The 27537-nt window shown below is 61.7% G+C and overlaps 1 protein-coding gene across 1 annotated transcript; it reads right to left on the bottom strand.

Moving 5' to 3' along the window:
* Window positions 1-11314: 11314 nt before the first annotated feature.
* On the bottom strand, window positions 11315-26791 carry LOC308640484 (large neutral amino acids transporter small subunit 1-like; the record flags this gene model as incomplete). Its single annotated transcript, XM_081312375.1, has 11 exons — window positions 11315-11377; window positions 12390-12567; window positions 13728-13877; window positions 14958-15054; window positions 15397-15500; window positions 16192-16315; window positions 16858-16902; window positions 17406-17511; window positions 24709-24834; window positions 25332-25464; window positions 26633-26791. The coding sequence occupies 11 exons, from the start codon at window positions 26789-26791 to the stop codon at window positions 11322-11324; spliced, it is 1278 nt and encodes a 425-aa protein (XP_081168501.1). The 3' UTR covers window positions 11315-11321.
* Window positions 26792-27537: the final 746 nt, after the last annotated feature.

Raw genomic sequence — 27537 nt, 5'->3', positions numbered from 1 at the left:
ACCTGGGTGGGGCCAGTGGTTCAGCAGCCACAGGACATTGGCACAGGACACTGGAACCATGTTTTCTTCAGTGGCAGCAAAGAGGCATCTTCAGATGGTCTGAGGTGACAGGAGCAGACCCTGAAAGCTTGTTTGACCCCACTGCCTGATGGCCATGTGCCACCCCCTCCAGGCTCCCGCCAAGGGGGCATTGGCTCTGTGATGGATTCGTTTGTCGGCGTTTTCCACCAGGCCAACCTCACCTACCTGTGAGGGGGAGGCCCCGGGTCTGGATGCATCCAAGGCTCTGTCCAGGGGCGTGGCTCTGCACCTGGAGCATCCCATCTTCTCAGTGGGTCCCGGCTCCCAGCTGTCATCTGTCCTGATCTGGCCCAGAGCAGAACACCGAGGAGGCAGCGTGAGGGGCCCCCTTGCCTCCGGGAGGCCGAGAGCTGCGTGTGCACGGGTGTCTGCTCCCCACCTGGTCCTGGCCCCTGGGATTCCACACCATGGGCCCAAGGCCATGCAAACTCCCCACAGACGGGACCCAGGAGGCTTCTCGCAGAAGCCAGGCTGGTTGCAGGGTCCTGAGCCTCACTGGCACTGGCCGGCACCTCCTCGTGCCCTGCAGGGGCCCTGCCCTCTCCAGCCGCGGCCCGCTGCTGCTGCAGAATGAATGCAGAGAAGCAGAGTCAGAGCCATGAGGCTGCCTCTGCTCCGGCTGGGCGGGGTCAGCAGCACAGTCCCCATGGTGCCCACTACACTGGAGCCCGGGGTCTCCTCCAGCAAAGTCGGGGGAGGTCCATCAGGGAACAGTGGTTCCCTCCAAGGCGCTGGCCTAGCTGGGCAGAGCCATCACAGAGGTCGCATGGGATCACGCTGACCCGGGGCCAGGCACTGTCCGGAGACAGGAAGCACCCTTAGCCAGGCCCCTCGGTCTCCCGCTGGGGAGCACCCCCAGGGTCACGGCGGGGCGACGGCTCTGCCGCCATTTTGAGACATCAGAGAAGCAGCTGCCTGGCTCCTGCCGCGGCCCCTGGCTTCCTGCTCCCTGCCTGCACCCCAAGTCTGTTCTCTCCCCAGACTCTTGGTGCCGTGGAGGTCTCCAGCACCAAGGAATCCCTCGTCCACCCCGAGCGGGGCGGGAGCGTGGTTCGGGGGACAGCCCCCACACAAGACACACCATGTGCGCAGAGAAGCCCTGATAAAATGGAGTGGGGAGTCCATGACGGGAGCCTGCACTCACACACGTCTGTGCCAGGCCTCGTCACAGGACCTGGAGGCCACTGTGTTCAGATAAGCCACTTACACAAGGACGGTGGCGAGGGCTGTGTCCACTGGTGACAGTGTCCATGTAGGGAGCTCCTGGAACAAAGGACTTGGCTCAGAGCCACTGGCATGGGCCCCTTCTCTCTGCGTCCCCTTGCCTGGCCCACAGCCAGGTGATGAGGCCACAGGGTGCTGATCTGCAGCAGGAGGGCAGGGGCCGGCCGGCCTGCAGACTCTTGCTGGTGGCCTTGCCAGACAGCTGGCCGAGGTGCGGGCAAGGGTGCAGGGTGCCGGGCACAGGGTGCCCCAGGGTGCAAAACCTAACGGGCTGAGGAGGCAGGACTGAAGGTGATGTGGTATCCTGTGTGGGGTTCTGGGACGGGGACTGGGTGCAAGGAGGAGCCAGAGAGGCCTGTACAAAGTGAGTTTGATTCCTATCATGAGCCCATGGGGCTCACGGTGTGACCATTGTCCCTTACAAACAAGGGTGGGTCACACGGGAGCGTCCTATTCACTCTCCAGTTTCCCGTAAATCTAAAGTGGTTCCAAAAAGTCAGGGAAGTGCCACTCTCGGGTGTCCATCCTGCACCATTGACCGCAGAGGAGCACCTCCTTAGATTTCCTCTCTCTTCTTGTGGTGCTGGAGAGGGGACCCAGGGCTTTGTCACTAAGCACGCCCAGCTGCCCCCTTGTCCCTGCACCACCCCCTCCTCCCCATCTGGAGGCCCTGATCTTCTCATCAGTGCCACAGAGGAAGGGAAGCAGGTGCAGGGGTCAGAGGCGGGGAGGGGCCCTCTGGTGGCAAGGATGAAACCCAAGAGGCCGTGGGGAACTGGAACTGTGGTGGGCCCAGCTTCTGGTCTGGAGCTCTTTTCCATCTGTTCCTCCCGTTTGGGCCTTCTAGAATATTCTGTGGAAATCCCACAGATGCCCACAAGTGTACATGAGCTGGGCCTGGCCAGCACTGTCCATCGCTCTGGGAAGTGGGAGCTGGGCCCTGGCCCTGTGGGTGTGGCTCCCGGGGGTCATCTCCCTGAGCCTAAGAGCAAGGCAGGGGCAGCTGTCTCCATTCCCTGCAGCTGACATGGATGGCCTGTTGCTGGGTCAGCAGGAGCCCCCAGGTCAGGGCCACCACTGAGATGGAGAATCAGCGCATGCCCACTCTGCAGGAGCCCCGCAGGAACTCACCTGGCCACCGTGTGCCAGGTGAAATAGCCTCCCCCCAGGGCAGGTCTGCCGGGACCTCGGACGTGACCTTATTTGGAAATAGGGTCTTGGCAGATGGGTTAGCATGAGGTTGCCCTGGACTGGCAGAAACGGGAGGGGCCGCTAGCCAGGGGGGCCTGGGGCTGCAGGAACTGGGGGCCGAAGAGCGTCCGCGCTCTGGCTGCTAGGGGCAGAGTGGCCCTGTGGACGCCTTGATCCTAGGCTGACCCCATCCTGACCAGGGTCTGGACTGAACCCCAGTGTCCACTCCAGGCCTCCAGGAGGGAATTGATGCAGCCCATCCCAGGACAGCCCAGGACTGCCTCTCTGCAAGGGGAGGTCAGCAAGGCCTCTTCACACTGCCACCCACGGCAGCTGAGCAGCGTTCTCGGCACGGAGTGCTCTGTCCCCAGGGGACTACTCAGCTCATTCATCTGCCTCTGTGACTTGTGGGCACTTCCCAGTGAGGGCTGATGTAGCCCCGTGCCCAGGAACGTCCCCACCTTGGCTTGGGCACCTGTGCCGTGCCTTTCACACACTGGGAGGCCACAGGGGGCACTGGCTCCAGAAACTCACTGTGCCCTTTCTGGGGGTGTGGAGTTAGCGGTTCGGCTCACCTGAGACCCCAGGCCTCCACCTCAGCACTGAGCGTCCCTTGAAGCAAAGGAGACAAGGTGGAACTGAGACCCCAGGTGACTTCCAGGGGACTCGATGGCCAGGATTTTTGCCATCAGCAAGGGTCTGAAAAATATGTAAAGACCTGAGCTAAACCAGCCCAGATGGTGGGATCAACAGGCCCCTCCTCTTGGAGGATTAGATACCACGGGTCCACCCAGAACAGGTGTCAGGGTCAGCAGAGCTCGGGATTGAGCACAGGGCAGGGTGGGATTCTAGTCATGACCCCGAGCTGCCCCACGTGGGACGAGGCATGGATTTTCCTCTAGAGGAACCCAAAGAAAGGAAACAGAAGTGGGCAGGGTCTGAGGAGCCAGAGGACAATGTGACCCCATGAGGACTGGACTTGACACTGCATTTCCCCCTGCCGCTGAGGTGTGGAGGTTAGGGGCCTTGCCCAGGGAAGCAGGGCTGGGCCGAGTGTGCGAGGGCACGTGGTCACCAGCAGCCTCTGCTGATCCCCAGAAGCTCTGTGGCTGGCACCTCCCCACATTGCTCTGGCTTGGGGCACAGGGGTTCATGGCTGCATGTCCACCTGCCACTGGATGCTGGCAGCCCAAAAGGGCTTCGTGTGAATGGCCTCCCAGGTGGAAGACAAGTCGGGAGAACTCAGCCTGAGCCTGTGGAGACCCTGTGAAGTGTGGCCCACCCTGACCGGGGTCTGGGCTGAACCCAGTGTCCACTCCAGGCCTATCTCCCTGAGAGGTTCTTGGAGGGGATGGGCGCGGTCACCGTCACAGCAGGAACACAGCTCAGCTCACAGCTGTGGGGCACCCTGGACACCAGCCTCAGGTCCAAAGCAGTGTGGTCTTTGGGTCCCAAGGGACTCGCCCCGGAGCGGGGGCCTAAGTCACACGGGAACAGCAAGGACAGGCTGCCACGCAGGCCGGGGCAGGCGGCCTCCCTGCCTCCCTTCCCCAGGCTCTTGCTTCCGGAAGAGGAACTGTCCCTTCCAGCAGCTCCTGTTCCGAAGGCAGAGCTTCCAGAAGGTCCGGCAAGTCTCCCCCAGGCCACCCTGAAGCAAACCCCAGGACAGGGGCAACGCACCCCTGCAGCTGCCCACGGGCCTTGGCCTCCCAGAAGTCCCTGGACTCCAGAGGCTGGTGGACCCCAGACAGAGCAGGTGTCCTGGGAGAGGGGCCACTTCCCTGACCCCACCCGCCCTGCATGGGGGTCCTCTGGCCACCCCACTTCACAGGAGAGGGGGGACTTGGGAGGTGGAGCTGCCCGCTCAGCCCTCCCAGCTGGGACTCCACACAGAAAACCACCTCCGGGGTCCAACCGGGCAGTGCTCTGCCTGTTCTTCAGCTTCGGTTGAAAGAAGTTGGAGAATCTCCAGCCTCTAAAGTATTTTTTGTTTTTGTGCTGGGGGTTGAGCTCAAGGGAGCCTCACCACTGAGCCACACCCCAGCCCTTTTCAGTTATTTTTTAAATGTTGAGACGGAGTCTCACCAAGTCCCTCAGTCTGGCCTTGGACTTGTGATCCCCCGGCTCCTCCGGCCTCAGCCTCTGTCCGTGTTGGTGTGTGTCCCCAGCCCAGCTCCCAGCTGTTCTCACAGAAGGCACAGATGAGCAAGGCCAGCAGATGGCCCTCCCATGGAGCTCAGCGGGCATCTGCACGGGGCCAGGGCCTGCAGGGAGCAGGGCATGTCCCCCGCGAGCCTTCTCGTGACACTCTCCTCCAAGTTGGCTCTCCCCTGACAGCTCATCCTCCACAGACCAGCTCCGGGGAATGAGCCAAGTTTAGCAATGACATGGGAGCAGCTTTCATGGAAGAGGCTGGCTCCGCGGCTCCGCTATGGCAGGGCTCCTTTCCCAGGAGGGCTACAGTCTTGGATAAAGTGTCACAACTGTGGGACAGTAAGCCCAGGGCTTTCTTGGACCCTTGTCCAGAAGGGCAAGCCCCCTGAAATGTTAGGAAATGTCACCAGCAAGCAAAGACAACTGCCCATGTGCACTGTGCCGAGGAGGACCTGCCTGGCGAAGCCTCCTGGAGACCCGGAGGACCGGAGCCTGTGTGCCAGCCACCCAGCCAAAGAGATCTGTCGTGAGCTTCCCCAGCCCCTCCCCAACCTGAGTCAGGAGCTGCTGGGATTAAGGGATTCTGACAAGCTGGTGGGACTAACTGGAGCGTCCTACTGAGGACAGATGGCCTCGGGCTGCTGGGCTTCTTGTAGAGAGGGCGGCCCTGGGCTTTCACTGGAAGGGTAAAAGCCTTCCTGGGGGTGAGACCTGGGCCACCTGCCTGCTCACCTCCCACCCTTGCGAACGTCAGCAAGGGAGAGGGGACTTCTGGAACCTTCCATTACCCTATTTGACCCAGAGGATTTGCTCCCTAATGAACAGGTAGAGACGAGTTTGTGAAGGACCTGTTCACTGGGGGCACGTGTTTGAAGCAGCTGAGCCCCTACTTGCAGAATTTAGTCGCTCTTTGCTTCAAGGGAAAGAACTGGGTCTTGTTGGAACTGGACCTCAGGAAGTGAGCAGGGCGGGCCTCGGCACACGAGAGTCGGGGATTTCGGCTTGGCAGGAGGATGAAGCCTTGGATGGAGCCCAAGATACTTCTGGGGGGAGGATTTGCCTGTTCCCTGGAGACAGGACCAGATGCACGTGGGCTGCAAGATGGACGCTGAGGCCAGGCCCAGGAAGAGGGTGGGCTGGAGGTGGGGCAGGCCTGCGGGGTGCAGGGCCAGGCGCCTCTCCTGGGGCCGAGGTGTTCTGGTGCCAGGGTGTGGGGCTCCACACTGCATTCTGTGTCCAACACACATGGGTCCAATCCCACCTCTCAGTTCCTGTTTTCTCAGGTAGGCTAAGGGATGTCTAGGGGCCCCATTTTCTCCGTAGGGTGGGGCAACATCACCCATCTCCCCATGTACGACTGCAGGGTCAGTTCACTTTCTCAGGAGCGACCAGTGGGCCCCACAGGTTCTGGACGAGGTGCTAGAGGGTGGCCTCTGCTGCCCACCCAGCCAGCCGTAGACCTGGGGGAGCCCCTTGGAGGCTCTGCTGCGGCGCCTCAACCTGGAAGGGGCAGGGCTTGCGGGACTCTTCCCTGCAGTGCGCCTACAGGAGCTGGAGGGTGCTCTCCACTGTCACCACCCCTGCAGATGTTTTGGAAGCAGGTGGAGGGCTGACAGACTCTTCAGGGACCTGGGAGGCCCTGCCCAAGGCCGGGAGGACCAGAGTAGGTGCTAGTTTCCCTCTCTGGGGTCCTGGGGACAGGGAGGTTCCTGAGTCTCCCCACTTGCTAGAGGTCAGCAGTCCACACTCTCAACCAGGACCTAGTCCTACTGCCCACCCCCAGCCTCATGCCTGCTGACAGCTCAGGCCTGTGCGGGCTTCGGACAGCGCCCCAGGTGGGGGCTCCCCATGCAGCCCTGCTACCTGCCCGATGGCTGTGTGAGCCTGGGGGTCCACAGGAGAGGCCCGCCCAGTGGCCCCATCTCCTGCTCTGCCCATGGGAGCTGAGAGTAGCCCTGAGGCCCTGGTGCAGCAGGCCGGCTCTCTCCACCCACCTCCATCAGCAGCGCTGCCTGGGGGGACAGGCCCAGCTTCTCCAGGTGGCTTTGTGGACAGTGTCCAGACCTTTCACATCAGTGACAGTCGGGGAGCTGGGCAGGGTGGTGCTGTTCCCGTGCTGTTCACACCTAGTCAGGGCTCTCACACTTCTTGGTGCCTCTCCTGTCACGCTGGTCCTAGCAGCGGCTGGGCTTCCTGTGCACCTGGATTCCGTGGGCTGAGTCCTCAAAGAACAGGGCTGGCTGACACTTGCTGAGGGACGGGCAGGGCGGTGGGGGCCTAGGACACCCTGCTCTCATTTCAGGGGACGCCTGGTAGAAGCCTCATGGGGTACACCGCAAGTCCAGCCCCAAGCCCTGACCCCACTCTTTGGGGAGGAGAGCTGCCCCTGCCTGGCACCAAGGACTCACGTCCACCGTCTCCCAAATTCTTCTGGTATCAGGGAGCCAGCTGGAGCTGGGGGGCAGGAAGGACGGTGAAGTGCATGGGCAGGGGTCTACACAGACCCCCCCCTTCCACTCCTTTGTCTCATCAGTGACCAACGACACAATGCTTTTTTTTTTTTTTTTTTTTTTTTGTGGTACCAGGGATTGAGCTCAGGGACACTCAACCACTGAGCCACACCCCAGCCGACCACTGAGCCACACCCCAGCCGTATTTTGTATTCCATTTAGAGATGGGGCCTCACTGAGTGGCTCAGCACCTGGTAGTTGCAGAGGCTGGCTTTGAACTCATGCTCCTCCTGCCTCAGCCTCCTGCTGGGTTTACAGATGTGGCCACCACACCCAGTGAGACAAAATGCCATGAGCAAACTGGTTCAGTTCTTCTCCTTCCCCAGAGCCTGGAAGGAGCCTGAAGACTCGGGACCCACCGGCCCCTCAGGAGAGGCCTCCCGAGGGCCCTTTACCACACCCCCATCCCTGGCCCCATTCCCTCCCCTCACCTGGAACTGGAGACCCTCCCAGGCCTGACAGTTTAGGGTGTGGACATGAGGTGTGCCCCAAAGCTCCAGTGTCCCTGCAGGGACATCCAGAGGTGTCTAGTCCCTGGGGCTCCTGAGCTCACCCAGGGTGACTGGACTGGCGGGTGGTCACTGTTGGCAGGTGGCCATGGCTGGAGCTGGTCGCTGGGGGCAGGCCCTGCGAGGGCACATGTGCCCCGCCGCCCCTTCCCGGGGCTTCCTGCAGAGAGGCGCTCTTCTCTCCTCCACCAGGCCCTTCCGCCACAAGGGCCCTGGCCGTACCTTGGGCAATGGAGTCGGCCATCTATGGACTGAGGCTCTGTTCTGTGAGCCCAAGTAAACTTTCTCTCCTTTAATTGTTCTTGCCGGGCATTTTGGTCACAGAGAGCTAACACGTGGCTGGAGCAGGGACCCCCAGTGAGACATCTCCATTCCTTGCGGTAGTTCTGCAGGAAGTCTCTCCTTCGTAAAACCTGCTGTTTCCCTTCTCAAAACCCCTGCCTCGGGCTGGGGATGTGGCTCAAGCGGTAGCGTGCTCGCCTGGCATGCATGCGGCCCGGGTTCGATCCTCCAGCACCACATACACATACAAACAAAGATGTTGTGTCCGCCAATAACTAATAAATAAATATTAAAAAAAAAAAACAAACCCCTGCCTCGCGCCTACCCAAGCAGCCCGCCCTGCCCTGCCCCAGGAGGGGGCAACAAGTCCACCAGGCCAGCTCCCACCCAGTTCCTCCGGCCAGGCTGGCCTTCAGGGTCCCTCTCCAAGGTCAGCCCACTCCCTCCTGCAGGGTCCTGGGGGGGGGGTCCTCCCAGGGCCGAGGACTCTGCCCGTCCAGGGCTGGTGAAGCTCTTGAAGAGGAAGCCAGCACTGCCACCCAGCTCTGGGCTGCAGGGGCACCTGAGGGGTAGTGGGGGGCCAGTTACCGGTGCCAGGGAGCAGCCAGGCTGCTGGCCGGAGCCCATGTCCTGTCCTGCGAGTGGACAACATAGGCAGGGTGAGTGGCTACCTGCTGACCAGGCTGATGCCAGGCTGAGAGGAGCGGGGCGAGGGGAGGGGCAGGGCTGTGGGGCAGTGGGGGCTCTCCACTCCCACATGGTGCCTGAGGGAATAGCTTGAGGGTCTAGGACTGGTGTTGTCCCAGGGAGGGCCTGCCCCTCCCCTAGGTCACCTGGGAAAGGGGCTTTCTCCTAGCCAGCTGCTCCTGAGGACATGGGTGGGGATTGCTCAACCTGGGCCACTGTCCAGGCACACCGGGTGTTAAGCTCACAGTGGACGTCATCAGGAAGTGCCGCAGGGCAGGGGGTTTGGCAGCCCCTCAGGAGTGCCCAAGGCGCCACCCCAGCAAGAGGGGTGTGGCCGCTGCTGGAGAATGGCCACCGCAGCTGGGGTAGCCAGTCGCCCACTGGGCTGTCACCCAGAGAAGCGGGGCTCGTGGCCAGTCTCCTGCCCCAGGTGGCGCCAGGGCTGGTGTCAGGGTGCCGAGCTGCTGTGTCACCAGCTGCCTGTTTCACTGTGTCAGGGCTGGGGGCCACATAAAAGGCGGACCAGGAACTGCCTGGAGGTGGGCAGCGGGACCGGCGTGGACAGGCCCACTTCTTCATTTCACAAAGTGGAGGGAGGGCACCTGCCCAAGGCCTCTCTGTGCCCATCCTCTCTGCATGGGAGGCACCTGCAAGTCCCGCTGCATGAGGAGGCAGCCAGCCCAGTTACCCTAATGGCAGATTGGGCCTGTGACCCAAGCCCTACACCCTCCCCACACCATTCTTGGACAAGGTCCCCAGGTCCCCAGAGCAGGTCCTGGCCCCACAGGTCGACACTGTGTTATGCCCCCTCCCTCCCCTTGCCTGGAATCCCCCATCTGGGTGCACCACACCAGCACTTTGGCTCCCCAGGCTGGGCCCCTCCACCTCAGGGCTCCCTCAGCTGCAGTCCCTGCCCTGGTCCTGCCCTGTCCCTGGCTGCCTTCCAGCCTGGCCACCCCAGGGTCCCACACTTGTAAGGTCGTGACATCCCCCGCACCTGTCCAGACCCTGATGACTGTGAGAGCGATATTGGGGGGGACCTGGAACATCCCAATACCCAATGTGGCCCCAAAGAAGAACACAGAAGCACCAGCGATTTTTAGAATCTCAGTCGCATTTCTTTAAAAACAAAAAGACCCCACAAATAGAACTCCCCACCCCACCAGCCCAGTGTAACAGGTTAGCCATTAACACAGAATAGAAGATGTACCAGCCACGAGTCACTAGCTCTGTGGACGCCACAGTGGATGGCCAAGGTGGCCGATTCAGACGCGGTGCCAATACACCACGGCTCCAGCCGGCCACCTGAAATAAATAAACACGGTGCCAACCATACCTCCGCGTTAGTAAGTGTTAGGGGACAAACAGAGGCTGTCAGGCCAGGGTCTGCTATCCCAGGCCCTGCGGACTGTCGGCCATGCCTGGCTGGACAGCAGAGACTTCCCAGATGGGCCATGGTCCTACTATGCTCCTGGACACTAGCCGGCAAGTCAGAGTCAGCACCGTGGACACAGGCCCCAGAACCAGACGGACCCCTCTGACCTGCCTCGCAGGTGGGGGTCCCATGACCTAGCCATACCGACCTAGCCATACCGCACCCCAGGAACACGCTGCACCCTGCCAAGTGGCTGGCACTGCCCTCCTCCTGGGGGGGGGTCAGTGGTCTGAAGCTGAGGTTGAGCTCCCAGTGCAAGACAGGAGCCTGCTGAGCTCTTCTCAGGCCTCAGAGTCCCTTCAGTCTGACCTGAAGAGAGGAACCGCTCTCTGCGGGTGACTTGCAGGGACTTCCTGACAGCTCAGCAAGAACAGTGTGGCCAGATGTGCTGGCCAGGCCTCAAGTGCCCCAGGGCACAACAAAGACAAAGCCCACCGGAGGCAGAGAGAGGAGAGCCCAGGAAGGCTTTGCTGTCTTCTGAGAGTGGGATGGGGCACGTGAGGGGAAGTCGAAACCCTGGCCACGGGGGAAGCGAGCCCAAGGGCTGAAGGGCTGCTGTGGTCAGTGGGAGGCAGAGGCCGGGGTCCCCAGCCTTGCCTTGCCTGCCTTCCTGGCTGTCCCTAGATGCACACAGCCCCATGGTCAACCCCAGGGACAGGCAGGGCTGGCTCTTGCTGCTGAAGGTTCGTTCTCCAGGGTTCGCAGGGCAGGAGCCATTTCGAGACTTTAAGGCAAAGACACAGCCAGGGCTCTTCTCTCTCAGCCCTACACCGGCGCTGGAGGGAAGAGGGCTGGAGCAGCTGGAGGTGCGCCCGCAGACAGGCACTGCCACGCCAGTGCAGGTCCTCAGTGCTCTGTGCAGCCACAGCATCGGGTCCCTTGGAGGCACAAGGCACTGTCGAGATGTCTCCCACCTCCTCCTGACCTCTCTAAACAGCAATCAGTTGGTGGCACTGACCTGACCCCAAATTTAAGTTGAATGCAGATGAATAGGGAAGGGAGAAGGCGGTGGGTCCCATGGGGGGGGCCACCAGGCCTGCCCCAGCTCACTGCTGGCACTGTGCCCGGGAGCCACCAGGGACATCCATCTTCCAGGACACCATTCGTACCAGAGTGTTCACAGCTGCTGTGGGTGCCGCCCTGGGCAGGGACGATGAGGGGACGAGGGAGACCGGGAGCTGCTTTTCTGAGGGCGAGTTGTCTGCGCGTGGCCTTCGCGTGCTCCCTGCCAGCAGCGTCTGCCGCCAGCTAGGTCTCCTGCGGGACCACCTGCATGAGCTTCTGGCAAAGGACGGTGGTGGAGACTGCGGGAGAGGACACAGAGTGAGCGCGGCCAGGCCTCGGGCTGGGCCAGGCGTCCTTCTTGTGGAGACGAGGACCCACAAGCCCAGCTCCCACCTGACCTGTCCCCACACCGTGCCAAGCTGCAGGAGGACAGGAACTCCAAGTTTTGTGTGGCCCTCCAGACCGTGTGGTCAGCACTGGCGCCTCCCCAGGGCCTCCTGGCCAGCAGCACATTCTGCAACTCTCCGTCATGCCAGACTGCCCGGGCCAGCAGGCGAGGAGTGTGGGAGCAGGTGCAGCTGCCCACCCCAGAGCCCTGTGACTGCACAGCAACCTGGTGGCCTTGCCACTGTGCGTGTGCCCGGCCCACACTGCCCATGTCACCACTGTGCCCTGAGAACAGGCTGCCTGCAAAGGGCCCCAGGAACCGCCTGGCACTCTCTCTCCTTTTTCTTTGTGGTGCTGCCTGGCCAGCGCCCCCCCCCCAGCCACTTCCAGGGCCACCCTGGCACTTTCTACGCAGAGCCTGCCTGGGGAGGGAGACAGGTGGTTTCAGAACAAGGTTTCTGTCTTAAGTCTGCTCTGGGTGTGACCCTGCGTGAGATTCCACAGGGACCCAGGCTGGAGGAGAGTACTGCTCAAATGATGGGTGGCTCAGCCCTTGGTGTGGGTCTCCTCGCCTGCACAGGGGCCACCCTAGAATCTTAGCTGGCAAGGCCCGCCGGTGCGGACTCTCTCAAGCCTGGCCTTCCACACGGGTGAGGACAGGGCCCACTCTGATGTGGACCACCCCGGGCCTGGCGCCTTCTCCTGCTCTGCCCAGGAAGGTCAGGCAGTGTGTCAAGGCTGGTGAGTGACAGTGGGCACTTCTCTGGCAACAGCAGCCTGGTTCTTGGGAACCCCTCTTTCTGAGATGAGCTGCTGCCCAGCTCTTGAGCTGGGAGTAGGTGGGTGTCCTCACCACTGACACCCTGCAGTGGCCAAAGGCCTGGCTGATGCCAGCCCATCTCGGCCAGTAGCCTGGACACTCACAGATGCCCTGGAGGAGCCACTTGGGCTTGTTCTGCCACCAGACCCCGAGGAAGTAGACAGGCAGCCCACTGAGGATGATGGCGAAGCCAATGCCACATTCCACAGGTGTCTTCCAGAAGGACACGGCGATGAGGAACAGGCAGGCCAGGATGAAGAAGACCGGCATGGCCAGGTTCACCTGGGGACAGCACAAAGCAGGGCGTCAGCATCCGGGCCTGGGCTCCTCCCGACCACCACACCCCGCCGAGTGACCTCCACCAGCCCACGGAGAGCTCCAGCCCATGTCCTGTGGCCAGCGGCGTGCCACCCTGGAGCCTCCCTGGGATCTGCGCCCGCCCCACCCACAGCCCCGGCCAGTGCCTGTGCTGACAGGGCAGGCGCTGACTTGCACCTTCCGCAGGGTCGGCCCCGGAGCCTCTGGGAAGGCCTGGCCACCCACCAGCAAGCAGAGTCCTGCCTGCTCAGAGGGCCCTTTGTGGGTGGACCAGGCACTCCTGCCCCAAACCCGCGGCCTGCAGACAGGCTGGGGAAGAAGCCGGGGCACAGGGAAGGCGGGGGCCGCAGAGGCCTGGGCAGCAGAGCCAGCTTCTCCCGGTCTGTCTGTGGGCGGTGCCGACAGGCCTGTTCTGAGAGCTCTGCTGTCCTGCACCCACAGGCGGCCAGGCTCAAGGGAACCGACTCCACGACAGTGCCCAGTCCCCTGGGAAAGCGTGCCCGCAGGACCTGGTGCCTGCACAAAGCCCTCCTGTGGACACCTGCCCCAGCTGTTGGGCTGGTCCCTGTGAAGGGTGGGGTGTCTAGCTGGCCACTCCTCCGACAGCCTTCCTGTGGGCCAGCCTTCCTATGGGCCCTCGTCAGGTGGAACATTAACCATATGTTAAAAGGTGCTACACTGGCTACCTGAGCTCCCAGGCTCAGGGCAAGGGGAGACCAGGGCGTCCTGGGCACTAAGTCACGGGGCTCCCTCCAGAGAGCCAGGCTCTTCCCCTCTCTAAAGACAGCTGGGGTGGGGTGGGGACAGGTCAAAGCCTGTGGTAGGAGCCAGTTATAATGACCTAGTACCAAAGGGAGCTGGCCGAGTGACAGGAGCTGCTGCCAGTGGCCACCTGTTGCTCCCAGGACTCCCAGTTGCCGTGCCCCCTCCACCGCTCCTGCTCACGAAGCTGACTGCAGTTCCCAGAGCCCTCCAGAGGGCAGCAATGCCCTTTTGCTGGGGGGAGGTGGAGACTGGGAGGCCGCGCGGGTCCCACTCCTGCCTCAGGCTCCTCGGGACACTCCAGCCTGCTCTCTGCCTGCTCTCTGCCTGCGGCGCTGGCTGGACCCACCACCAGTACTCACCTTGATGGGCCGCTCCAGCTCAGGCTTCTTGAAGCGGAGCCAGACCATACCGATGATGGCCAGGGCCACGCAGAGCCAGTTGAAGAAGCTGAAGAAGTTGATGACGGAGAAGATGTCTTTGGAGAAGGCGTACAGCAGGGTCATGACGCACTGCCAGGAGAAAGGGGCTGGCTGAGCCCTGGGCAGGGCCATGCCCGATCCAGGGAGGATCGTGACCAGCCTCAGCCTCCAGCACATTGGGGTCATGTGAGGTGCAGAGAGGCCAGGAGAGCGATGGGCTTCCAGGACAGTGGAGGTGCTGCCCACAGAGCAAGCACAGATGCCTGGACCCAACGCTTCTTGCACACCTTGCATCAAAGCAGCAACCTGGAACTAAACTATGCACCCACCAACTGGGGATCATAGTAAGTACAGAGTCCCCACGCTACACAGATGGCCGTTTCAAAACCAAGGTCAAGCTGGCCCTTTAAGCATGTCCAGAACTTCTGTGATACTTCTCTCTTTAAGAGGTGGAGCCTAACCCTGCTCCCCGAGGAATGGCACTTACGGACTCACTTTAACAACCAGGCCCAGGCAGCAAGGACAGCAGACCCGGCCGGGGCTAGGCCACAAAGCACACGGCCGTCTTGCTCTCTGGATCACATGTGCAGCGGGAGCCAGCGTCCCATCGCGAGGGTGCCCAAGCTCCCTGTGGAGAAGCCCTTGTGCCCACAACCTTTGGCCTCCTGTCCACAGCCCCTGCCATGCCCTTGGAGGGCAGCATGCCAATTGCAGTCATCAAGCTCTGAGACCAAGGTGGGCAGCCCCCGCTGGCGCTGCAGGATGTGGGAAGGTAAAGGCTTTGTGCTCTGGGCCCCAGGTTGGGTGGCTGTCACACAGAAGCAGAGAACTAACAAACAGGCTCAGAGAAGGAGAGAGAAAAGTGCACGGTGGATGCATGCCCAAGCCCCAGAGGTGCCCGGACAGCCTCGGCAGTGGGACTGTCTACACCAGCACGTGCTGCAGAGTTAAAGTGCCTTCTCGGTGCCCGGGGCCTGGCTGACTAGAGCTCCCAGCCCCTGCAGCATCCCAGTCATGATCCGCGGCTCAGGGACAGTGGCCCTTCCCTGGCTGTCCCAGTCCTGCTCACAAGGTGGCGCTCTGGCTGCTCCAGAGCCCAGAGCGCCACTGTGTACACCTGGACAACACAGGTGGCGGGGCGGAGGGTGCAGGGCTGTGTGGCAGGCTTACCGTGAACACAAGGGACGGCATGGGTGTCAGGAGCTGTGGGTGGATCATGGACAGGATCGAGGGCAGGTGGCCTTCCCTGGACCCCACGAAGAACAGCCTGTGGACAAAGCAGTGAGCAGTCAGGCCCACGACCCCACCCGTGGATGGAGGTGCCTACAGGCGGCTGAAGGGTGGACCGCACCCAGCAAGTTGGGTCCCAGGAGCAGGGGCAGGAGCCCTGGTGGCCTCCCTCCAGCCCTCCTGGTGTTACTCCTGCAGTCCAGGAAGGGGCCTGCAGGACCCAGCAGTCCACCAGCTCCAGGGAGGGCGAAGGCAAAGGTCACACTTCCGGCCTCCCTGTCACCCGACCTCTACACACCAAATAGGACTCCAAGCACAGGCTGCAAAGCAGATGAGGCTGGCAGCCGGGTGACTCCCTCGACCCCAGGCGGGCACTCACCTGGAGGACATGAACAGGGACCCGTTGACAGAGCCGAAGCAGGACAGGCCCACAAAGACGGGGATGATCCAGGACATGACTCCCAGGTGGTAGTTCCCAAAGTCCTGCAGGGACACAAGGACGTGAGCCCTGGGACCTCACCAGGGCCGACCCAGGACCCACTTGGCCTAATCCTGGCTTGTGCACACACAGCCATCCCTGGGATCAGTTCTGGACTGTGGGGACAGCTCAGGACAGTGGCCCTTCCCTGGCTGTCCCAGTCCTGCTCACAAGGTGGCACTCTGGCTGCTCCTGATGGCAGGCCCTCTGGTGGGCCTCCCTGGGTTGCTTGGCTCTGCCCAGCTGGCCTCTCGCCTGACCAAGAGCAGGTGCGGGTCTGGGGACGAGGATCTGCCTGCCTCACTTGGGGACTCTCACAGGGCCTGGTGAGTGGGTCTCTGCAAGCGCGGGATCTGAACCAAGTGAGACTCAGCCACAGCAAGGACACCCTGCTCCTCCCACATGGGAGGGCAAGGGGCAGGAGCCAGAGGCCAAGGACACAGCCCAGGGGCAGTTTGTCCACCTGACCAACCGCAGACATGCTGATCATGGTGGAGGCTGCCTGGCGTCTGTGGTTTCATCGCAGCCAAGGTTGAGGAGGACGCCACGCCCCGGCCAGCGGGGGAGCCCTCCTGTGACACCTTCCAAGGAGACTGAGGACAGCTGCACGGCCCTTCCAGGTAGGCGAGAGGCTGACATGCAGGGACAGCCTGGTCTCGGGCTCTTGGACCCCGGGGAGGCGGGCAGCTGTCTTACTACGGCCACAGCCTCGGATGTCAGCATCTGCTCAGTGGTCAGCGTGGTGAAGTAGGCCAGGTTCTTCAGCACGTACACCAGGGTGACGATGGGGAGGGAGATGATGATGGCCAGGGGCAGGTTCCTACAACAGGGAGGGGCTGGTTGTTGGAGCACAGCCCTGTGTGTCCCCACGTCTCAGCTGGCTTCTCGGGCAGGGGCCAGCTGCCTGGGCCTGGGGAGCCGGGCCACCTGGCTGGTGGCTCCATCTGCCTGCCTCGTTGCCCCTGATGGGGTCCTGTGTGAAGGCCCACAGCCCTGACCAGTCCCCACCCAGGACACCCTGGGGGCCAGGGCTGAGAGTCACCTCCGGGGGCGGGGGACCTTCATACACACGCTGGAGTGGTCCAGAGGACAGAGGGCCACCCTTTGTGTACCTGGGGCTGCCGAGGGCATCTAATGCAGGACAGGTGTCCCAGGGGCACATGTGGTCCACTCCCAGGGCACGGCTTATTCCAGTTCACACAGGTGGACAGGGGCCCAGAAGCCAGCCCCGCCCATCACCCTAATTGTGAGCACCTGGCACAGCTCCCCAGAGGCCGAGCTGAGCCCACCAAAGGGTTTTGGATGGAACCAGCTTGTCCCTGTGACTTGTCCCTGTGATGTCTCCTTCACCCCTCCACGTACCTGTAGGGGTTGATCATCTCCTCTGTGACAAAGTTCAGGTAATTCCTAGAAATCAGGTTTCATTATGTCACCCCACAACCATTAGGAAAAAGATACAAACTCAGCAGGGAGCCCCCATAACCCCTGCGAGCCCCCTCACTCCACCCATCAGAGCCAACCCTGGTGAGCAGGGAAGGCCAGGGCCTGGGTTCCAGGTGGGATCGCACTGCGTCTGCCCAGTGGGGCCTGGGCGCACCAGGGCGGTCACTCCCACCTGCTCCTGCTCTCCCGCATCCCTGCCCACTCACCTCCCTCTAGCACCTTCCCACCTGCTGGCCACAGAGCTGCAGGTCCCAGCTGGGGAGGCTTCAAGCCTCTACCTTGTGCCTGTTCCGAGGACACAGAGAGGGACACATGCTACGGAGGCCTCAGGGGTCCTCTCACGGCCCTTCAGGGCGGCCTGGGGTTGGGATGCCCTTGAGAGGGCTTCCAGTGTCTGTCCTGCCTGTCCCCAGCTGCACACTTCAGTGCTGTGAGACCGTGAAGCGGCCAGACGTCCTGGAACCTACCACCCTCCGTAGGCAAAGAGGCCACTGTACAAGGCCAGCACGATGTTGCCCACGTCCAGGTTGGTGCCTTGGAAGGAGAACTCTGGGTTCAGATTAGACACGCCACCTGGAAAAGACCACGAGGGAACGCTGGTCAAAGGATGCCAGGCAGGGCCCTGCCGGGAGGAGCAGGGCAGGGGAACAAGCGAACGCGGGGGCCTCTCCCTGCCACCACCTGAACAGCCTGCTGAGCCCCGGCAGAAGAGAGCTGGGCCCCTCCCTGACATGGAGGGGCATGGCCTGGCCAGAGCCTGGGCCACTCCGAGAGAGGACAGGCAGCTCTGCAGACTTGGTCACTGCTGCCCATTTGGGTCAGGGTCACCACTTGGCTCAATGAGGGTGACCACCCCATTGGCCAAGGGACCCCAGTAGGATGACAGGAGAGAACACTGGGTGGACCCACGAAGGGTCCACTTGTCATTCACCCACCTGAAGCCTGTGCTTCAAACGCAGCACAGGACCTCCTACAGCAGACACTGCTGGGGCCCCTTGGAGGGTGGACAGCACTCCTGTTGGGGGTCCTTGTTCTTACAGCGCTCTGGACCTGGGAGTCTCCCGTAACTGGGCTGGGAGGCTGCGGACCCACCTGCCACCGGGACTGGCATCCTGAGAAAACCTCACCCAGCCCCGGGGGACAGCCTCCTGCTCTCCTGGTTATACTATGGTCAGCAAGCTGGCTGGACCCTGTGGGCTGGGGACAGGCATTCAGGACAGGCACTTTCAACAACACCTCAGCTGAGCTGCCCACAGCCCCTCTAGGTTCTAACCCACCTGCTCTCCAGTGGAATATTCTGGAGTACCTTACTTCTGAGGAACCCAGCCACATTCCCAGCGCCTGGACCCAGACACTCTGCTGGGAGGGAGGGCATCTGTCCTACCAGTGGGGAAACTAAGGCATGGCCACGTGCCAGGGGTGTGAGGATCTGCCAGCCTGAGTAACACCCACCCACAGTGCTATGGCAGAGTAAGCCCCAGGGACTAGGGACACATGCCTGCCTGCTGGTGAGCAGCACTGGACCAAGCCAGCACACAGGACACTTCAGATCCCTGTTTTACCAACGGGTCACCACCACTGCCCTCCAGACTGGACAATAGCAGCCTCTTACCCACTAAGGACAAGACATGGGGCTGGGGACATGCTGAGGTCTCCTAGTCAGAGCCAGATACCTGCAGCCCAAGACCTTGGTGACCCCAGTGCCCATGTGGCACACCACTCTGGCCACCAGCTCAGGGGGCAATCATCACTCAAGATGGTCCAGAGTTCCTACTACAGGGCAGGACTTCCTGGGACTCGGCTCGACTTGGTGGCCTGAGACGGCCAAGCGCACGCTGGACCAGGTCCTCCCAACCAGCCATGTGGCTCTGTTCCTGGGACAGTGTGGCTCGGCCACCCTACCAGGACCTCCCCTGGAGGAGACGGCTGCCCAGGTGCAATGGGACAGTACCCCAGACCACCTAGCCTTGAGCACAGCTGGTCAGCTCCAGCTTCCCACCTGCCATCGGGTGGGAGATAGTGGGAGGGCAGGGTCAAGTCCCCCGGGAGGTGAAGCTCTGCCAAAGATTGTTGGCGTGGGCCCCCAACTGACACTGAGGCCCTGGAGGCTGGCTGTCCTGCCTGACCATGGACAGAGGGAGCATGGGGTGCAACAGGAGTCCAAGGACCTCAGCAAGCAGCAGAGCCCAGGAGTGTGGCCAGTCTCCGTCTACACTGGATGCTGGCCCAGGAGGGAGGCCACAGCTCCACTGGCCACTTGACCAATCACAGGCTACCTTCTCTCCACAGGTGCCATGGGGTGGTACTAGGTCTGCTGGTCTGGACCCCGAGCTGTCCCTGGGCTGGGGCTGGCACGGCCTGATGTGGTTTGGGGGTGACCGTACAGAGCCAGGGCTCTACCTGCCCCAACTGTGCTGCTCAGCCACAGCTCTGCTCAGGGAGGCTGGTCCCTGCCCTCTCCAGGGCAGCCAGAGGCGGCAAGGCCACCCACGCAGGGTGGCAGCGGTTCTGTGGGAGGCTGGTGCTGGCCCCAAGGAGAAATGGGAGACACGCACCCTCCTGAGAAGATGACCCCAGAATGGCAGTCCCACCCCACGATGCCTGGACACTTTCCAGGTCGCCACAACTGGGTGACACAGAAGGGTTCAGGTCAGAGTGGCTGCTCAATGTCTGAAACGCCTGGCGCAGCCCCAGGCTGGGTCACACTGGCCTGTCCCCCACTGCCCAGGCCAGGCAGAGGTGACTTCCACAGCCTGCCATGGATGGAAAGGACTGCGCTGCCAGCTCAGGGAACGGACAGAAAGGACAATGTGGACCCAGCAGAGCTGGGTGCAGGCCTGGTCCAGCACAAAGCAGCTCCTACCACACTGAGGTGCAGGGCCTCACTGCCTCCTCTCCTGCTCTGGCCGCCCAGGGGCAGTGACTCCGTCCCAGGCAGTTCCTGGCTGGCAGCCTGTAGCAGCCCCTGAAGTCCCTCCCCTGGGTGTCCCCATCCCCACCCATAAAGCGCGCCTTCCTGAGGGGCTGGAGGAAGCCGAGGCACAAGCAGCGCTGAGAGCCCAGCAAACCAGAGGCCGCGTGGCCCTGGGAGCTGGTGGGGCCTGAGAACTGGGGGAGGGTGGGCGTGTGCAGAGACCCAGGAGAGAGGTTTCAGGGAAAGGGTCCAAGTCCCTGTCACACCAGTGCAGCCATGGGAACCACCCACCCCGGGGGACAGGGAACTGCCCCTGCCCTCAGATTCCTCCCTGACAGATGCCGGGGAGGGAGGGTTCCCTTGATGGCCAAGTGCATAAGGGAATGGGACTGAGAGTCAAACTCTTCCCACCGGGGACGTGGCCAGCCCTGTGGCCCTGACTCAGGACAGAGGTTCCCCATGGCCACTGTGTCCCCCGAGATCTGCTTGGCCCTCGTGTTGAGGAAAGCCCTGGCTACAGCTTGCCAGGGCCCAGGCCTGGGAAACCCGTGATCTGGAGATGGCCAGCTCTGAGCTCACTCCTGTGCTCGGAGGTGGGGGGAGCCTCAGAACCCCACAGCCAGGCACAGCCCAGGCACACTTGCTGCAGGGAGGGGACCTCCATCCCTGGCAGCAGGAAGGCCACGCTTCCACTGGGGACAGCTGCCATCCTGTCCCTCACTCTGCCTCTGGGCTCCAGCACAGCGGTCAGACAGAGGAAGGCGCTGAAGCGCGAGGCTTGCCGCCGGAGGGCAGGGGGAGCCCTATCTGAAGAGATGGTCTGAGCGGGCCAGTGAGGGCTGCAGTGGGCCCCTCAGGAATTAGACAGGTGTCCCCACCATGTCTGGCAGAGAGACGGAGGCAGATCTGGGGCAAAGCAGCCATGGGCTCAGGGACGCCTGGAGCCCCCCAAGCTGGAACCCTAACCCTAACCCTCCCCAAGGACTCTGGTTTCAATTTTTTTTTCTTTTCTTCTATGTCCTCCCCTGGAGACTTGGGAAGGACGGTCCTGACAACACCTTGACTTTGGACTTGAGACCTCCAGGACTATAGCAGATGGGCATCTGAAGTCCATAGAAGCAGCCCTTTTGCCTTAAGATGAACATCGGCTGTCGCAGCCACCCAGTGCTGGGGGATCCTATGAGCCAACAGGCCAAGGTGCCCCCACTGTGTCTCGGACATGCCACCCTAGTTCTGGGCAATTCCCTATCTGGAAGATGGGCTGACCCTTGGCTGGTGCTGGGTGGACACTGGTGGGGCCTCAGACTCAGGGCCTCCATTGCTCTGTGTGGCTGCTGGCTCAGCGGGCTCAGGAGAAGGCGCAGTGCTGGCCACCCCAGGGCTCCCTCTGCCTGTCCCCTGGCCTGAGTGCAGGCCCATATTGCTCTGCCTTCGCCTTAAGTCTGGGAATGTGGACACGGCAGAAACCTGGTTCTGGGGATTACGGCTGGGACCAGATGGCATCTGTCCACCACGGTGAGTGGCATTGGCTTCTGGAAGTCTAGGAGCGGGCATCCTAGACTTGGCATCCGCGGCCCTGGCTTTGACTCCCAGCACCACACGTAGGTGGAACCAGCCCCTTCGCCTGGAGAGCAGCTCTGCCCAGCAACCCTGAGTAGGAAGGCCTTCCCAATCCACAGCCAAGGGCAGTAGAGGGCCCCTGTCAGGGCCATGGCAGTGACCGCCCCTCGTCCTGCTCGGGCTCCCCAGCCTCCATCCTGTGCTGACTGGCCCGGGGCACTGGAAGCCCATCTTCCTGCCCTCTGATCCCACCCTGCTGGCACAAGTGGTACATGTGACTTCCACATCTGTCATTCCTGTGGTGCAAGAACGCACTTCAGAGCTCTCGAGGAGCACCAGCGGGAGAGCGGCTCCCTGGGCAGTAGCTTCCTTAACCACAGAGCTTAAAGTGGCCACAGAGGCCCCATGAGGATGCCACATGGCCTGGCACTCCTGTCTCCAGGGCCTGGGTCACCCGCTGTGGAGGTCTGACCCTGAGTCTGGCATGAATCCAGAGGGTGCCTGGAGGCCCTGGGCAGGCCAACCCCATTCTAGAGTAACCCAAGTCCGCCAGAGCCCCCCTGTCAGACCGGCTCCCTGGACCCCTGTAAGGGGGGGCTGGCCGGGGGGGGGGTCCCTCTAAGTTTTGCTTTGGCAGCCTGAGGCTGAGCAGTGGCTGGCTTCTTCTCCGTGAAGCCCCTGGACTATTTAGGATTCACTTTGAGGATCCCACCCCCTGCTGGCAGGGGTGGCCCCGAGCGCAGGTCTGAGGAGGACCGAGTGGTGTCCCCAGCTCAGACGATAGAGCCCTGAGACTCCTGCAGCTGCGGTTGGAAGTGGGCTTGGGAGAAGTGACTGAAGGCAGAGAGGACAAAGGGAAGTGTCCTTATCTGTGGAGACCCCAGGAGGCTCGCTCTCTCCACCAGGTGAAGTGACCGTGGGCAGGTGCCTTCTACAAAGCTCAGGTGGCCCCTGGCTGGAACCCGCCCTGCAAGAAGCTGCTCTCAGCATCCAGGACGTAGGGTCCCACCCTGGCCACCCCAGCCGGACTCCCAGGTGCTCTGGCCCCAGTGGGAAGCCAGCAGGAGCCTCAGCGTCAGGTAGAAGGGCGGTGGTGGCTTCTGGCAACCTCTCAGGCCCTTTGGGAACAGACCTGGAGCTGGACTCTCCCAGTAAGGCCGAGGCCCCTGCACTGTCCCCAGCGGTACTCAAGGACAGGGCTCGTGACCCTGCATGCCACCGGACTGGGACACTGCACTTCTCGGAGCCTGGGGGACCTTGCCACCTAAGAGCGCTGTAGAACACTCACTCCACAGACCAGGAGTGCCACACAGACCCACGTCCCAGCCCCTGGCAGGTGACGCAGTGGGAGTCGGGCCCTGGGTGGGCAGCACTCAACCTCCAGGACACCTGGCAGCGAGGGGGTCTAACCCAGACTGCTCCCGGGAGGCGCGTGGAGGAGGAGAAGGGCTCTAGGAATGCCTCTCTCACCACCGTCCACCCAGCCTAACTGCTGGAGAAAGATAAGCAGGTCCCGCCCTGGGTGTCAGCAACAATGGCCCCTTGTGCCTCCCCAGCAGCAGTGCGGGGAGCGGCCCTCCTTCCCACTCCCACCCTGGCCGCCCGCTCGTGTTTGGGAACAGCCTGACCCTGGGCCAAGGCCATCGGGCTGTGTCACGAGTGAGGGCCATCTGACAAGATGGCCGAAGGCAGGTGGCGCCCATGCCCCACACACTCGTCGGCCACCCCCTCCCTGACGTGGTGCCCTGGGCTAACCTGCCCCAAGCTCGGACCCCATGCTGACTGCCTACATCTGAAATGCCCATCTGAGCCGCGTGCATCCCGAAAGCACTGGACTAGACCCAGAGGCAGCACCCTGGCCCCGGCCCCCGCCCAGGGGCACCCTGGTCCTAACAGCCACAGATCAGCACTGGTTAGGACGACAGAGCCATGCAGCCGGTCACCTGGGGAGAAGGGACATTCCAAAGGGTGTTTCTGGGCGCCCCACCTGCGTCCAGAGCTCTCCTGCTCACAGGTCATGGGAACCCCAGCCCAGGGGGGCAGGGCCAGTGGGGAGGACGGGTGGCCAGGCCTTCCTGGGTTCGTGACCTTCCCCCAGAGCCAGGAACAGTCAGGACCCTCTGCCGCCAAGAACCCACAGAGGCCAACCTCAGCACTCAGTGTGTGTCCAGGGCCTGTGACCAACCGAAGGAGGACTGTCTGATAAGACCTTGCAGGTTCTTAGCTACGGAACATTCCACAGCCTGGAAAGGAAGGTGGCGGGCCCGCAGCAAAGGTGCAGGAGGTGGCAGGCGCGTCTGTGTGTCAGAGCACCCAGGAAGAGGCCCAGCAAGGTGGCCCGTCCGTCAACACCTCCAGAGCACACCTGCACAGGACTCCCCTTCACTCCCCCCAGCCTCCGGAGAAGGTGGCCAGGGAAAGACTCCGACACCCAGTGACTCGCCTAGAGCCATAAGGTCACCACCAAACCTGGGTCTGTACTTCAACACAGGTGCTCCCAGCGCTGCTGACTTGGCCCCTGTCTGTTCATCTGGTCTTTTATTTCCATTAAACATAGGAGGACTGTGCTCCTCACCTGCAGGCCCGGTCTCCACACCACTCAGAATATGCCCCCAGGTGGTTCCCCACCGAGGACAGGCACTAGGGTTTATGCTATCCCCCTGGGTGACACTCCCTCTCAAGGGGCTCAATAATCCTCCAGGGTTTTTTTTGAGGGGAGGGAACAGGGAGTACTGAGGACGGAACTCAGGGGCCCTGACCACTGAGCCACATCCCAGCCCTGTTTTGGATTCTATTTAGAGACAGGACCTCACTGAGTTGCTGAGGCTGGCTGGGAACTCAAGATCCTCCTGAGCAGCTGGGATTAAGGTGTGCGCTTAATCCAAAGCCACACAGCTGCAGGCCCAGGGACAAGGCCACTGCATTTGCCAAGGAACACCAACAAGAGCTCCCTGGAGGCCCTGTCCACAGCTGCCAATGACAGCCTGCGGTGTGACAGGAACCCAGCTCAGTCACAGGGCAGCAGGCCACTCACAGGACACAGTGTCCTGAAGGTGCCCTGATGGTGAGCACCCACAGCAGAGAACTGAACTCCCGCCCTGATCCTGGGGCGCGGGGGGCCAGTCTGCGCACACACTTCCTGGGGTGTATGCAGGAGGGGCTCCCTGCCCACCTGGAAGGGCATCAACCTTCCCAGAGGACTCACCCCATGTGGGAGCATGGTGCCAGGGCAGGGCCCACCTGGCTGGGGCCACACAGCAGGTGCCCAGCACCGCATCAGGCCAGCTGCCACTCACCCTTCCCGATCTGGATGAAGCCAAGCAGGATGATCAGGGCCAGGGCCAGGAGCTTGGCTGCCGCGAAGGCGTCCTGCACGCGGGTGGCAGCTTTCACGCTGTAGCAGTTCACGGCCGTGAGCAGCACTGCGGAGACAGGGTAGGCAAGGTCAGGGTGCCTCGGGCTGGGGGCAGATCTAACAGAAACAGTAGTGTCCCCACCAGCCCCCTCCCCCCAGTTTCAGGTTCTCTGGGACTTGTTTTGATCAACTTCCTGGTTGAAGGTCAAAGGTTGGAAACACCAAACTCTCAAAAGAGCTGGATCCTAGGTGCCCTAGGCTGGGGCAAAGGACTTCCTTTTACTGAGCTGACCTGCCCTGAGGGGCAGAAGTGCCCTCCACCTGCGGGGAAGCGCCAGCTTCAGACTCAAATCAAAGAAACTCTGCCCCTGGAAGAGGGATGCATCACCTCTGCCCCCAAGTGAGCTCCATGGGGTCCCATGAAACAGGGGGCCACCTGACAGGCCAAGAGAGAAACAGGACAAAGTGGATGCAGCCACCATGGGTGGCAGGAGAGGAGCAGGAGCCTGAGGCAGGAGGCCTCCCCACACAGGGCACTCAGGTGGGCTCAGGGGACAGACGCACGCTCCAGTTCCACTGCTCCCCGGCTAGCAGACACCAAGACAGAAATCCACACGGAACCTTCTGCAGACATGCGCAACTGCACCGGGAAAGCCTGAAACCCAGTGTCCTGGAAGGCCAGGTGGGCATGCAGCATCTGCAGGAGTCACGGGCTCAAGCCTGCAACTGGTCCTGCCAGCCCCACTGGACATCCAGCCCTGAGCCAGGGTGGGTGGTGGGCATCTCAGTGTGCAGGAGCCACCGGTGAGGGCCCAGGAGCCACCGGTGAGGGCAGGTCCTGCCGCTGGTCCTGAACACAGCACGGTCCTCCCAGTTGTCCAGTGGGCTTTGCAAACCCAAGGCTGAAGTACCTTTAGGGACCTGAACACAGGGAGTGCCTGGCTAAGTCACATGCACTGTGATTAATTGTGATGGCCACAAGCCACAGTCAGGACGTGGGACCTGCCATCATGCCACCATTCCACTCTGCCCTCAAGCCCCCAGCCTCTCCCTGGCCCAGCTGCACCCTGGCCATCAGGCTGTCAGGGAGGGACTGTTTGGGGGGAAGTGACACTGAGCTCTCTGTTGACCAGGCCCTCCGGGGTGAGACCGGTGGGCCTGCTCCTCCAGAAGCTTCCCTGGTGGCCTGGCGGGTCCCAGGCACACGGCAGGTACTGCTCTCTCAGCCCAGCCATTAGCAAAGTCAAACATCGTGGGACCATCCCTGGTCCTTCTGCCCAGCAGCCCCTCCCCTCCAGAGAAGGGTCCCCAACAAGACAAGTGCCAGGGAGTCCCAGGCTCTCACACCAGCAGCTCCAGGTCTGAAGCTCCTCAGAGACTGTCCTTGACTGTCCATGTGGCATTTGGGCCAGTTGTGGTCACTGTTGTGTCCAGTGCAGAGCCAGTCAAGGCAAGAGCAGTTTTGAGACGTGTGCTGGCCATTGCCACCAGCCCAGCTTCCAGGCAGGCAGAGGACGCCAGGGCTGGGGGGAGGCCCCCTGCCCCGTCCCCTCCCACCCTGGCCTCTCCTTCCTGGCAGAGCAGGTCATGCCCCTGTGGCTCTGTCCATGGCCCTACCTACGGTGGTGGCACATTGTGGGTCTACTCTGTCCAGTCTGGCGACCACTAGCCACAGTGGCTGCCAAACACTGGAAACATGTCTGTGGCCTGAGGATCTGAATTTTTACTTTCACTGACTCTTAGTTTATTTGAATTGAAATAGCCACATGTGGCTGCTGTATCGGAGAGCACCACTCTGTTGGGCCCCTGCTCCCCTTTTCCAGCTGGGTGATCCAGGCGGGTTTCCTGCCTGCTCTGTGCCTTACCTGCTCCATCTGCAACGGGAACCTCGGGGGAGCAGACAGATGGGCTGGCCCCGTGATGAGTGCAGGGGACTGCAGGTCTCCTGTTCTCTGGTGCCACACGCCTGGTGCCTCTGTGGCCACTCCCAGCCCCAGACAGGACATGACCTGGAAGGAGGCCATGACTTTGGGCATTGGAAAGCCCAGTGACCTTCACATCCTCATTGGAAGCAAGCCCCTGGCAGAGAGGAATGCTAGATCCCCTGTGAAGCTCTCGATTGAGCTATAGGCCTCAGGGCCCCTGCCAAGGCCTGGGTTTGGAGTGTTACTTTTTTCTGCAATGGAACCTGCTTTAAAGGCCATTCTCACCAGATCTCAGATAGGTGTCTGAGGGCCCTCCTCAGCTTGTTTGAGCTTTTGTCTAATATCAAGAGCCAATTGAGTAATGAAATGGGTTGCTAACACTGTAGCCTTGGTGGGAGACTCAGGATCCAGCTTAGTATATTTGGTGAGTGCCTCTGTAAGGTGGTAGAGAAATAAGGCTGGATTTTCATCTGGATTCTGGGTGATTTATCTCAGCTTATTAAAGTTAACCACCTTATTGGAAACTGCCTGCATGCCTGCTATAAGGTATTGGACCATGCAAGCACAGTGACAGCAACCTTGTTGGCCATCTTGATAGTCCCTGTTGGGTTGGGTTAAGAGAATGGCTGCTTCACCCTTGTGGAGAGTCATATCTATTAAATAAATTTGATCAGCATGATCTCCTGCAGCCTGCTGGATGCAGGCTCACTCATTGAGGGGTAAGGGTGGAGGACAGAATGACATAGAGGTCATGCCAGGTAAGATCCTAAGTGGGGGGGGGAATTATCAGAATTCCTTAATATAAGTAGAAGAGTCAGCAGAGAAGAACCCAAGGTACTTTTTAA

The sequence above is a fragment of the Spermophilus citellus genome, assembly GCF_964194105.1.
Source record: "Spermophilus citellus genome assembly, contig: SCAFFOLD_421, whole genome shotgun sequence".
Lineage (NCBI taxonomy): Eukaryota > Metazoa > Chordata > Mammalia > Rodentia > Sciuridae > Spermophilus > Spermophilus citellus.
Note: the sequence above shows the minus strand (reverse complement) of the source record. Positions and strands in the feature narration are given on the sequence as shown.